Below are 12896 nucleotides of genomic sequence, written 5' to 3'. Positions count from 1 at the left end.
TGTATTTATTTATTTTGATGTAAGTACATAGTAATTAAAGACACCTAATATAAAGTGGAACCAAACAACTAACAAAAGAAGGACTAGACAAGACTAAACGAGGACACCAGATGAGGAGAGCACATGGTCAATATAAACACAGACAAAGTCATGTGCTCGTACACAAAACAAACACTGTCACACAAAACAAAGACAATCAGGACAGAACCCTTGCCTTTATCAGAGATCTGGATCCTACATACAAAACAACAGCTATTTACAAGCATTTAAAAGTGCATATAAATGTGTTATCTTCAGTCATTTAGACTCTTATTCAGACTCATTTAAGACTTTGTCACTGATATATTTTCATATAATTCAGTTCTTTGTCAAAAGTGACCATTTTAATTTTTCATACAAGAACAGACTTTGAAATATTGTAGGTGGTCTAGATCTACGCCTCATTCTTCTGTTCCTACACTATTACATTTTCAAAGACTTGAATGACATGAACCATTGTTACTAGTGCAGGAATAGAAGCTGCTTTGTGCTCTTGGTGTCAGTTTGGCCTTAAGTGTGAAGTTATAGCATGTCGTGAAACAAAGAAAAGGAGGTATGATAAAAGTTTGCTGTGTGCTTTAGTTGTTTAAGTGACTGAAAGAGATTTATGCTCCACTTTGCTGTAGACTATTGAAGACATTTGACACTCACAAACTTGTAATTCCAAAAAAGTGTAGAAATGAAAATGGGGTGATTAAAACAAGGCTAATGACTTCATATTAGTAGCTTTTGTTTAGTATTTTAGATGAGTTCTAACATTTTATTTATTATATAAGTGATATTATCAACTGCTCACCCTCCGACATTACTGTAAGTCTGTCACGTGACCAACATTGATAGAGGTTGTGGCGCAGAACAGAAAAAGAAAAAGGGAAAATGAAAAATTGATAAACAGAAATTGATACTCTTAACCTATCATTCTATCACTGTAAGTCTTGAAGTTAATCAACATTTAACACTGTAGCCTGAGAGAACAAAGTGTGATTCATGTTAATATCAGTTCATTTCCAAATATCTGTCACTCAAAAAAAAAAAAAAATGGTTTATTTGTTTGAATTACATTCAAGAGAAACTGAGGAGATTGTTAAAAATGTTTACCATACACCATGCACATCCAAGTTATTGGGGTTTTTGCCTCAATATGGATGAGCAAGTTACGATCCTACTGGATGCACAAAAAATAATGTTCTTTTAAATAGTTATATTTATATATTGGAGTTTACAGCAGTGACAACCACATTCTATAAACAAACTCACACTGTAAATGTTCACGACTCACAACCGCATTTCGACGAAGCCTACTGTATGAACAGAGTATGCTAAAATTATAGGATTGTTGTCATGTATTGTTGCAGGAAGACAGATGAGGAAGACAAATATAATCCAACATGAAGTTTAATATATATATATATATATATATATATATATATAATCCCGAGACAGGAGAACAGGTAGCAACACGTGCACTTAACATGTACGATACCGGACAAAGAACTGAACGCAAGCAGGAACTTAAATACACAGAGGTAAATGACGAATAGCTGTGAGGATCGTTAGTGTCCATGGTAACTGATGAGTGGCTGCAAGGTGGAACAGGGAACATGAGACAGGAGTGACAACAAACTGAAAGTCCTTGAAGTGAACATAATCGTGACCTTTATATATTTTTATATACTTTTCAGGGCTCAACAATAAGGACAAAAGGTCAAATTTGATTTCTCATGTCCCCTGTGTACATGAAGTGCATCCATCTGTATTTTTACTTTTCCTTCTGTAATTTCTTCTCATTAAAGAGCCCATTAGCATTACTACTGATTTATGTAACTATAATTTATATACATTTAATGTCACAGAAATTTTGGAGCTTCATCTAACAGGGTCTTAAGCATTCAGTTTCAGGGTTTGAATGCAAAAAGTTAAATTTCAAAATGCAAAGATTTTTTATTAGCTATCATTAACTAATATACACTTACTGTACGTAATACAATTAAGCATTTGATAAAATGAACTTACATGATGTTCTGCATAATTGTCCCAGATTCACATTTGCTGCTGTTGAAGTTGGATATGTTCAACAGAATTATTACAAATCTAATTACCAGTGTTGGGGAAAGTTACTTTTAAAAGTGATGCATTACTTACAGTACTTAAATGTAATTACACTGTAACAAAGAAACCTTAAAATAAAGTGTAACCAAATGTACTTATACTGTATGTGTAATGTAATACTGTAACATGTAAGTATACTGCACAACTTATTGAAGACTTTTGACTTTTAAAGAGAAAGAGGAATCTCGGAAAGGTCATGATTTCACTTTTGTCTCTAAGGCCCTGTCTACACCTGCTATTAAGATGTTTTTTCATTGATCCGGGACGATGCTTAAAAACAGGTGTAAACAGGGGCTGAAATGTTTTGATCTTGTCCATTTTCGACCACTTCCAGAGATGGCCGAACACGCATTCAACCAGATTGCTTTCAAAGACGCTAGGAGTGTAACAGTACATGTATTCATCCCGAACCGTACGGTACAGTTGTCATGGTTCGGTTCATACAGTCAGACGACAAATACAGGCGATTCACACTCCAATCCAGAAGGGGATGCGCGTGGTAATGCAACGCTGTTTGCTAACCACCACAACAGGGAAAAACGCAGAAGAAGAACAGATGATCTATGCATAGAAATGTTTACATGTAATCTCTCAAACAGTGTTTCAACAGCAGAAAGACATCAATAAAACAGCTTGAAAATAATATCTCACGTAGCATTACATTTACCTCAGGCAAGTCATTTAGTGTCCACAGCATGTTAGTTCACTAGAGAAATGAAGCATTTCACTAAATATATGCACTATATTAGCTTATACATTCATTATATTTACTTTACCTGTTAGTAATGTCTTAATTATTTAATATATGTTATGTCAGCAACTGTGTAAATGATCATATTTCAATGTGATCCATATTTCATAATTTTATAATTAGATTTGGAAGTTAATGCAAAACCTGCCTTATGTGCAATTTACTTTTTTTAATTATTATATTTAAAAAATAAATAGCAACTGAATTTAATAGTTTGGGCTCTGTTAATAACCTTTAATATTATAGTAATGCGCAAGAAAGGGCTTCCTGTATATAGTTTACAGCATTAGCTGAGATTTTTTTTATCCTTAAGAAAATGTTAAATATAATTTAATTTATTTAAAGAGGGAGACACAGTTTGTTCAATAAACCACTGTCTACTAAAAAAAATAATAAAAAACTCGTACCGAACCGTGAGGTACGTACCGAACCATCATGTTTGTGTACCAATACACCCCTAGTAGACGCTCATGTGGTCAAACTTTGATGCATTTTACCAAAACATTAAAGTTGAAAATGCTGCTTTCATTATCCTTGTCATCTGCTTCATTTTCACTCGTAATCGCATAAAATGGGTTTGTGCATCAGATTACTGAAGTAAAACAGATTATAAATGTCATTTAAGGTTGACTTCAAACTACAAAAGTACATGCACGTAAAGGGCAGACAAGATAACAGTGCATTGAAAGATAGACAGCAGCTGACTGTTACAGTGTTTGACACATTCTGTTCTGTTCTGAGTATATTCAGCAGAGAGAATAGTAGAGATTGTAGCCTTGTCATTCAGGAAGAGCAAATCTAAATGTGTCCAAGTGTCAGAGAAACTACATTCTCTCCTCTATAACTGTCCTCAAATTGCAGAGGAGGTTATTCATGTATTGCTGGAGTGGGTGGGTGGAGAGTGGAGTTCACTTTATCTAAATGTCAATCGTCTTTGTGTTGTAGAGGGTTACTGCTCGCCGGAGTGGGATGGCATCGTATGTTGGCCTGAGGGAGTTCCTGGAAGGATGGTGTCCACTGCCTGCCCAGAGTACATATATGACTTCAACCACAAAGGTGAGCCTGCAGCCGCTGACCTGTGGTTAACTGACACATGTCTAAAGCACATGGAGATCCCCTGATAATAATGAATAACCTCCAGCATACACTTATTTGGAAGACACATCCTCCAGAATCTGTGCCAGAGCATCATTGTTGACGCTTCCAATTCTTGTCACGTCTTTCAGACAAACATTTGGGAATGTATCCATACATTTGTACATTCATAACAAGGTGTGTTTTCATAAAGCGAATATATTGTGTACCTAGACAGTGAACTGAAAACTAGTAATGTGATTCCTAACTTCATTACATTTACATTTATTCTTTTAGCAGAAAGTGCCAAAGTGACGGACAAATAAGAATAATGTCAGCAAACAATCCAAGGGAGAAAACAATACAAAACGTGCTAGAATTCCAAATTTTTTGAGAGAATACTAGAGTTTTGTTATTATTCAGCAGTGTTGGAGTAAACGCAGTGCATATAATGAATCAGACTTCTATCCAGAAAATTTAATCTGGTGTAGGATTTACTTTGAAGCAGTTTTCACTCAGAATTTTCAGAAACATATTGAATTAAACATGACATTTTGAAGTAGTAAAATAGTAATTTCTATTTACAACTTCAAAAAATTTTTTATTACAGTGTAGGGCTGTTGGTGAGCTCGTTCATTTGCTCATTTATTTCCTTGAATCATTTCACACTGTTTGTTTCAAAGCATCATTTCCAAAATCTGAAGAATGATAAGAATCTGATTCAGAGTTTTGTTTTCATCACTCACAAAAGGTCACATGTGTCTCTGTGATATGTTTTATGATTTTAGCATTAGGTAAATTCTGTTTATCAGCATGTAATGTTGTTTAGATATTATTAAAGGATTAGTTCACTTCAGGATTTAAATTTCCTGATTATTTACTCACCCCCATGTCATCCAAGATGTTCATGTCATTCAGTCGAAAAAAAGGTTTTTGAGGAAAACATTCCAGGATTTTTCTCCATATAGTGGACTTCACTGGGGTTCAATGGGTTGATGGTCCAAATGTCAGTTTCAGTGCAGCTTCAAAGAGCTCTACATGATCCCAGACGAGGAATAAGGGTCTTATCTAGAGAAACCATCGGTCATTTTCTAAAAAAAAAAAAAAAAAAAATATTTATATACTTTTCATATAGATGGGCGAAAACTCCATCTCATTTTCTCCTCCAACTTCAAAATCGTCCGATATCATTGTTTTACCTTTTTTTTTTTTTTTTGTAAAGGGCGTTTGGCTTAATCTTTGCACGTTCACTTTGTAGACACTGAATCTGTACTTTCTCCTACGTCACTCGTGACCTTTTCAACGTGATTACTTCATGCATGGCGGATCGCAGAGAAGTGCAAGACGAGCATTTGTGGTTAAAAAGTATACAAATTTTTATTTTAGAAAATGGCCGATGGTTTCTCTAGATAAGACTCTTATTCCTCGTCTGGGATCGTGTAGAGCTCTTTGAAGCTGCACTGAAACTGACATTTGGACCTTCAACCCGTTGAACCCCAGTGAAGTCCACTATATGGAGAAAAATCCTGGAATGTTTTCCTCAAAAAACTTAATTTCTTTTCTACTGAAGAAAGAAAGACATAAACATCTTGAATGGCATGGGGGTGAGTAAATCATCAGAAAATTTTCATTCAGAAGTGAACTAATCCTTTAGAGAAAATAATAAAATATCTTTTCTTCTTTGTGTTCTATCAGTGGAAAACTGTGTAATCAACATGCCATGATTGTTTTAAACTAGATTTGTATTGTATATCATTTGCATTAAACATTTTACCTCTGATTGGCTACAACATTACACATCCACATTACTTTCCACACTATTCCCTAACAGTGGAAATGAAAACCTAGAAACACATTTCGACTTGATTTGCTGCTTTCCAAACACAGAGTTTCCTTGCAAAATAGTATTTACAATAGTGCTTTAGAGATGCATTAATTACAGTAGCTAGAGACCTGCATACGAAATCACTAATTGGACATCTTACTCAAATCTGTCCACAGTTACGGTTGTTTTTTTAATTGTATTCCTTTTATCAATAATTTAATCCATATGTGTGCCACTGTTTAATGCTAATGGGGCAAACATTGATAATTTCCTACACTGTAGCTCTGTCATTCTGACTGAGAAAATCAATACATGATTGTCCTGAAGACACGGATGCTTTGCTAGAGGATGTTTGTGCTGTGTCTCCAGGACATGCCTACCGGCGCTGTGACATCAACGGGACCTGGGAACTGGCTTCAAATAACAACAAAACCTGGGCTAACTACAGCGAGTGTGCCAAATTCCTCACCCATTACAACCAGAACCAAGAGAGGGTAAGACCTTTGACCTTACAGTACGCGACATGAATGTTTCAGCCCGATGCAGTTATCATTTTCACATCCAGCGCCACGTTGTTTAAATAGCAAATGCACTCGTGCCTATCTGTTTGCCCATGGGCGTGCTGGTCTGAAAATGAGGTGTGTTCAGGCGCATTGTTGGCGTATTGCTATTTTGAGTCAACTGACTACGACTGCGCAATTGACCAACAAAAATCTGGTCTAAAGTCAATGGCACAGTATTTTTTATTTATTTTTTTGTTATTTAAAGAGTGTTGTAGTAATATGCGCCTGTAGGCAGGTGCACAACACGTGTACACTCTGCTTGTTACACACAGCAGCACACAAACATGCCAAATATTTAAAATAAAAGGATTACAGTGTAAAAGATTATTATTGTGTGCATAAATAGAAAAATGCCTACATGTCATAATGGATAGTCATTGCATGTATCAGAATTACCTATCTGCAGTAATGACAAATGAAACTGGCTAATTATTTGATCAATTGTGGCAATACACACATGTATTTAAACTGACTCAGCAGGATGAGGGTGTCTATATTCCGCCATGTAAATAGCGAATCTGCCATAGTGCAAGTGCACCTTAATTTCAAAGGGAATGGGAGATGAGACTCTGATTGGTTTATTGCACGTTACGCCCAAAACACACCCATGACTCATTAAAAGACTAGGTACAACCCTTTTGGACCATGCACCTGGTGCGCCGACCATTTTTCCCGTTGTTAAACTAGCAAAAGAGGATTCGGACACGCCCTAAGTGCACTTGCACCATGCACTTTATACCATACACTTAGATCGTTAAAATAGGGCCCAGAGTGTTATAAAGCAGGATAATTAATCAATTTGAAAAGGCTATTATTCACCCGTATGTGCTTGAAGTTTTTGATGTGAAATATCAACCCACTATTGTACGTAATCATCAGACGATCTCTGTGAACTGTAAAGCCGCAAAATGTGACATAACAATAGATGGTCTGTGAAGCAACACACAATATAGTCTTCAATCAGGCTTCACTCTTCAGCACAATGGTAACCACAAATACCTACAGAAATAATAACTGAATTTGACATACAGTATATGTGGATTGAACACAGTGCAATTAAGTTGTGACAATGTTGAGCAATTGTGTTGCTTTGGCTCGTTTTAAGTAAAGTTTCTAGCAGCAAACATTTTTTCCACTAGGCTACATTCATGTACTACTTCATTTGGCAGTAATTGCATGAGGTGTACATATACTGTACATACACATATTCATACATATTGCTTCACTGTGAATGAAGCACAGTGTATAATGAGGCAGGTCTGCGCAGAGAGGAATGTCAGTGTCTTAATTTAAATATTGAAAACGCAGCACAATTTCAGCACTGTCTGCGGGTGGTTAGTGAATAAGACACAGGTATCTGTGTTGACTTACCATGTGAAAATTGATGCAACTCTTTAGTGAATTTCCCCCTCAGTGATTTCTGCCTAATTGTTTGCATTTTGATTTGTTCCTTACACAAAGTTATCATGGCTTTAGAAGACATGGAATATAGCTTGGAACAACATGAGAGGAAATGACAATATTTTTTCATATTGGTCTAAAAGTCAAACCACATTGTGTAGACACAGTTCATTAGTCATCAATGTTAACACTGAAGTCTTTTGTTTGTTTAGCTTTGTTTAAATTCATTCCTCTCATCTGTGTGCTTTTCATTTTGGCATAGACTGGTGAAAAGCTGAGCTGTGGGCAGAACTATTTACCATTTAGATGAGGAATGCACATAAACTGAACCCTCAGTGGAAAGAGTATTCCACTGCAGAAGTCTGAATTGAATTTAATCAATGGAATCGGCATAATTAATGTAGTTCACAAAAACTTGTTGAACCTCTAGGTTACAGAACATCCCAGCTAACAGGGAACGTTCTCACAAGGTTCTCTCAAAGTTAAGAACAAACGTTTTTTTTTTCCCCAGTAATGTCGATAGAACTTATCTGGTCTTTAATAATGCTCTCAAAACGTTAGCACAAAAACATTATTTATACATTGTTCATGGAACGTTTTTACCAGAAACATTTCAGCGGGATGTTTTCATCTAACTTTTTTTTTTTTTTTCAGAATGTTCAGACAACAAAAGTAACAGGGTTACATTCACTAACTCTTCCGAAATTTTTGCACATTAAAAAAATAAATACGACCTCACGTTGTGTCAATCACGTTTACACATTTTCTCTTTTTAGGAAGAGAGAGGACAACAAAATCATCCTCACTGCTTGAAGACTCCATTTTGTATTGTTTTGCTAAAATTTTTTCGCAATGGATAAATTAAAACGCATCGGACTCAGAATGCAAAGTTTCTGTGCGGGAAGAATTTTTAGGATGAAAAAACGCATACAAAAATTTCGGACTCAGTGTGCAAAGACAGGCTGGATTTTTAGTGCACAGATCCGATCTTTTGACCATATCTGATTTTTTTTGGATGACATGCTTACATTTCTTTTAAAAGTGACCTGTATCCGATGTCTCCTTTTTACACTGCACTTGGCGAAACGAACCAAAAATAGCATATATGACATCACAAATCAATTTCAGTGGTACATTGAGTTTAATTTATTGACGTGGAATTCATGTAGAAACCCTTTTAATGTAATAGTTACATCCCTACATCAAAATAAAACAAATTCCTCACGACAGTACGTACGCAGCTCCGCTGGAAGCGTGCGTGTTGAATAATACTTGGGTAGATATTTGTTAAACATGTCACAGCTTCTGGGTTCGAATCCGCCATCCTATACTAGGTTTTTTTACTCATTAAAACCAAATGCGTTCATCAGTGGAAAAAAAACAAACTCACTTTTCAATTAAGTCAGGAGTCACATTTACAGGGGAATATCCGATCTGTCCGCTTACACTGCAGGCGCAAACGCACGTATCCGATTCATATCTGATTTATTTCCACATATGAATGAGGCCTGAAACTGATCTGTGAATATCGGAATCCATGCATTTTTTTTTCCTGCTTACACAGTCGTGGCTCAAATCCGATTTTTGCCACATGGGAGGAAAAAATCAGAATTGGGCCACTTGAACCATGCAGTGTAAATGGGGCCTAGACGTTACATCACAGTAACAGTATATATCACAATATAGTTTGCTAAAAATGCAACAAAAATGGTTTGCATAATAAATATCCATGTGGTAATGTCTGTTTTTGGATAAATCAGTGAGTTAATTCATTTACAAATGAAAAGTACTCATTTTACTGCAACTGGATCTAAGCTAAAAAAAAAATAAATTCATGTATTTTGCACCTGTGACCACAAAATAAAAATCTGTATTAATGCGGCAAGCTGTAAAGTCTACTTTGTGTTATAGTGTACTTAAAAAATACTGCTTAATAGCAAGCTCTTCTTTGTATCATCTTGTTTGGGTTACGTTTCATTTTGCTCTCGATTTTACTTTTAACTTAAGGACTGCTTTACTCTGCAATATCTTTGCAGATATATCTACCACAATATAACACAATCTCTACAAGCTGACATCTTTTACACTCATGCCACTTTCTTTCTTTTTGCAAGGCATTTTGATTTGTTTTAGTTCTACAAATTTACATGAATAGATCAAAATGAGATGAGATTATGTGAATGTCTTGATGAAGTGGATCATTAAAAAGGTTAGTTCACCCAAAAATGAAATTTCTGTCATTAATTACTCACCCCTATGTCGTTCCACACCCGTAAGACCTTCGTTCATCTTCGAAACACAAATTAAGATATTTCTGATGAAATCCGAGGGTTTCTGAAGCACACAAAGGCAGCAATGTCACTGCACCTTTCAAGGTCCAGAAAGGTATTAAAGACATAAAATTAGGTATTAAAGACGGTTAAATTGTCAACGTGACTGCAGTGGTTCAACCTTAATGTTATGAAGTGACGAGAATACTTTTTGATTGCCAAAAAAACAAAACAAAAATAACAACTGTATTCAACAATATCTTCTCTCTCCTAGTCACGCTAACTATTTTAACAATGTCTTTAATACCTTTCTGTACCTTGAATGACGGAAATTACATTGCTTTCTATGGGAGATAAAAAAAAAAAAAAAAAACTCTTGGATTTCATCAGAAAAATATTTGTGTTCTGAAGATGAATGAAGGTCTTACAGGTGTAGAATGACATGAGGGTGAGTAATTAATGACAGAAATTTCATTTTTGGGTGAACTAACCCTTTAAGGTAATTTGCCAAAATCCAGTACAGACATTTATAGTTGCTCATGTTGCTCATGTATCTCGTTTGTTCATTCATTACCAGGTCAGATAATCTCTGGATCAGTTTATTCATATTCATAAGAATTCTGTCACAAAGGTATAATTTGCTTTGTAGATTAGCCTTTCAGATGTTCTTCTCAGATCCATGGATGCTCACTGCACCTTGATGTTCAAATATTCAATTATGGTTTCCAATTTTTTTTTTTACTATTTACCATTTTTTTGAAAGACATCTTCCTTTGAACTGTAACACCGTAGATTGAGAGTGGAGATCTATATATTGAGGTCATGCCTTTTTGCTTCCCGTGTTTATATTTGATGAAGTCCCAAGAGCCACTTCTGTAGTTAATGAAAAATTCATCCATGCAAAATAAATGCAGCCACGATGGCTGGGTTTGGCCATCACCCCTCATGCTAAATGTTAACAGCTGGCAAATCTCTTGTTCTATCAGCCGCGGATTGCTCTCCTCTAATGCATGCCACTGATCCAGCTATAGCTCAGTTAGTGCGGTCGCGATGTGAAGTCACTCGGCTGACTGCAGCCTGAAGTAATCTGAGTTGAAAGTGTGGCCGCTCACTGCTTAGCTTTTGTCAGGCCTCTGAACTTCAAGTCAAACTGTTTTCGCATGAGGCAGTGAGCAGACACCTTAGTCACAGGGTGTCAGCTTGCTCTCCAAATAAACATTTGTGTTTTTGACAGAAAAACTGCCAAAGGCAGAGATTCAGTTGGTAATTCTTTTACCAGCTCTGCTTTGGTTTACACACCAAAAGATGCAAATGCTTGAGCTTTGAGCTTAAGCCCAAACAGAAATCAGACACTGCTGACATGAGTTTCATGTGATGTAAATAATAGTAAACATAAAGAAACTGTGGGATTGTTTCAGACAAGGTCAAAGTGGAAGAACAAATTAAATGGTTCCAGATTAGACTAGTCCAAGGAAAAGGCCTTGTAAATTAACAAGACGTTACATCAAAGGTTGCAGCACTGAGCATAGCTGATTACAGCCATGTCTGTTGAGCACAAATGCAATAATCTCGCCATCGCAACTCAGTTTCTGCACGCTTTCATCACAACACAGTGCAAACATAGTGTAAACAAGAGATTCATTACGCAGTGCAGACAACATTGTTGATCATAACGGGTTTTGGTGAGCTGAAGTGATTGACAGCTTTGCTTGCTTTCTGTAAAAAATTTAATCACAATAAGGTGGACGATGTTTAAAATGTACTTGTATTGCTGCCATGTCCTGTTCTGTTACTGGTGCTGTTATTGTTCTCACTCTCTTATTGTTGTCTTCATTCTCAGGAGGTTTTTGACAGACTTTACCTGATCTACACGGTGGGCTACTCCATCTCTCTGGGATCACTCATGGTGGCCACAGTCATCCTCGGATATTTTCGGTGAGAAAAACCCTCCTTGTTTTCACAGAAAGGATTCACGAAACCCTTCACAAATGAGAAATCTTCAAAAGCAATTTTAAGGGCCTTTTCCTCCTTCTGGGGACTGTGCAGAAAACAAGTTTGTGTGAGTCTTGTATGATATTGTATTGATATTTTTTTTTTTTTTTTTACTTTTCTCTTTGATCCATACAGTTTTTGCATACGTCTTGCTTACAACATGTCAGTGTGGCAGCATATCTGCGAGCTTTAACAATGTCAGCGTTTCTGCTGCGTAACACAGCTATGAACTTTACAGAAAATTAAGTGATTTACGGCCATAAATTATGCATTTTTCAAACAAAGGCTGAGTAGTCATTTTGTGATGATTTATAAAACAATTAGGTGATAAATTGATCTACAGTACACACACGCTGCAGGTGCTCTTAAGCTACAGTCTAATATAATGCACCATTTTGTTGACATTTATATTACTAGATGCTAGTTTTATGGTATCCACATTTAGACATTGAGTTTTCTAAGGGAACGAACATGTCACAATATTCCTCATTTAAATAATTCCCGCCCAAGGCAAACACAAAATAAAGGGGCGGGGCCTGGTTGAGTTAGTTAGTAGTGTGTTGAAACTGGCGTTTATGGTAAGAGGCGGGACATTTCCCAAACACGCTCGAAGTGCTTGACCAATAACAACACACTGCTCCAGTCGACCAATCAGAGCAGATTGTACTTTTCAGAAGGAGGGGCTTCATAGAGACAGGAACTAAACAGAGCGTTACTGACAGACTGGGAAGAGAGGAGCTGCAACAATGAAGGACATATGAAAAATAATGTGTTTTTTGAACATTCAAGCATAAAAACCTGTTCTAGTAGAGCCAAAAATTCAACACCAAGTAATCACGACTTTGTACAAGGGCATAATTGGGCCTTGTATG

At 36.3% G+C, this 12896-nt stretch overlaps 1 protein-coding gene across 1 annotated transcript in view; it reads left to right on the top strand.

The window, feature by feature from the left end:
* pth1r (parathyroid hormone 1 receptor) overlaps positions 1 to 12896 on the top strand; it is a 96546-nt gene that overhangs the window by 65600 nt on the left and 18050 nt on the right. The window contains exons 3-5 of the mRNA XM_051916968.1: positions 3845 to 3955; positions 6168 to 6292; positions 11873 to 11967. Coding sequence (XP_051772928.1) covers positions 3845 to 3955; positions 6168 to 6292; positions 11873 to 11967 — 331 coding nt within the window. The remainder of the gene's footprint in view (positions 1 to 3844; positions 3956 to 6167; positions 6293 to 11872; positions 11968 to 12896) is intronic.

This window comes from Ctenopharyngodon idella, chromosome 2 (assembly GCF_019924925.1).
Source record: "Ctenopharyngodon idella isolate HZGC_01 chromosome 2, HZGC01, whole genome shotgun sequence".
In the NCBI taxonomy this organism is placed as follows: domain Eukaryota; kingdom Metazoa; phylum Chordata; class Actinopteri; order Cypriniformes; family Xenocyprididae; genus Ctenopharyngodon; species Ctenopharyngodon idella.
The sequence above is the reverse complement of the archived record's forward strand: the minus strand, read 5'-3'. Positions and strand labels throughout refer to the sequence as shown.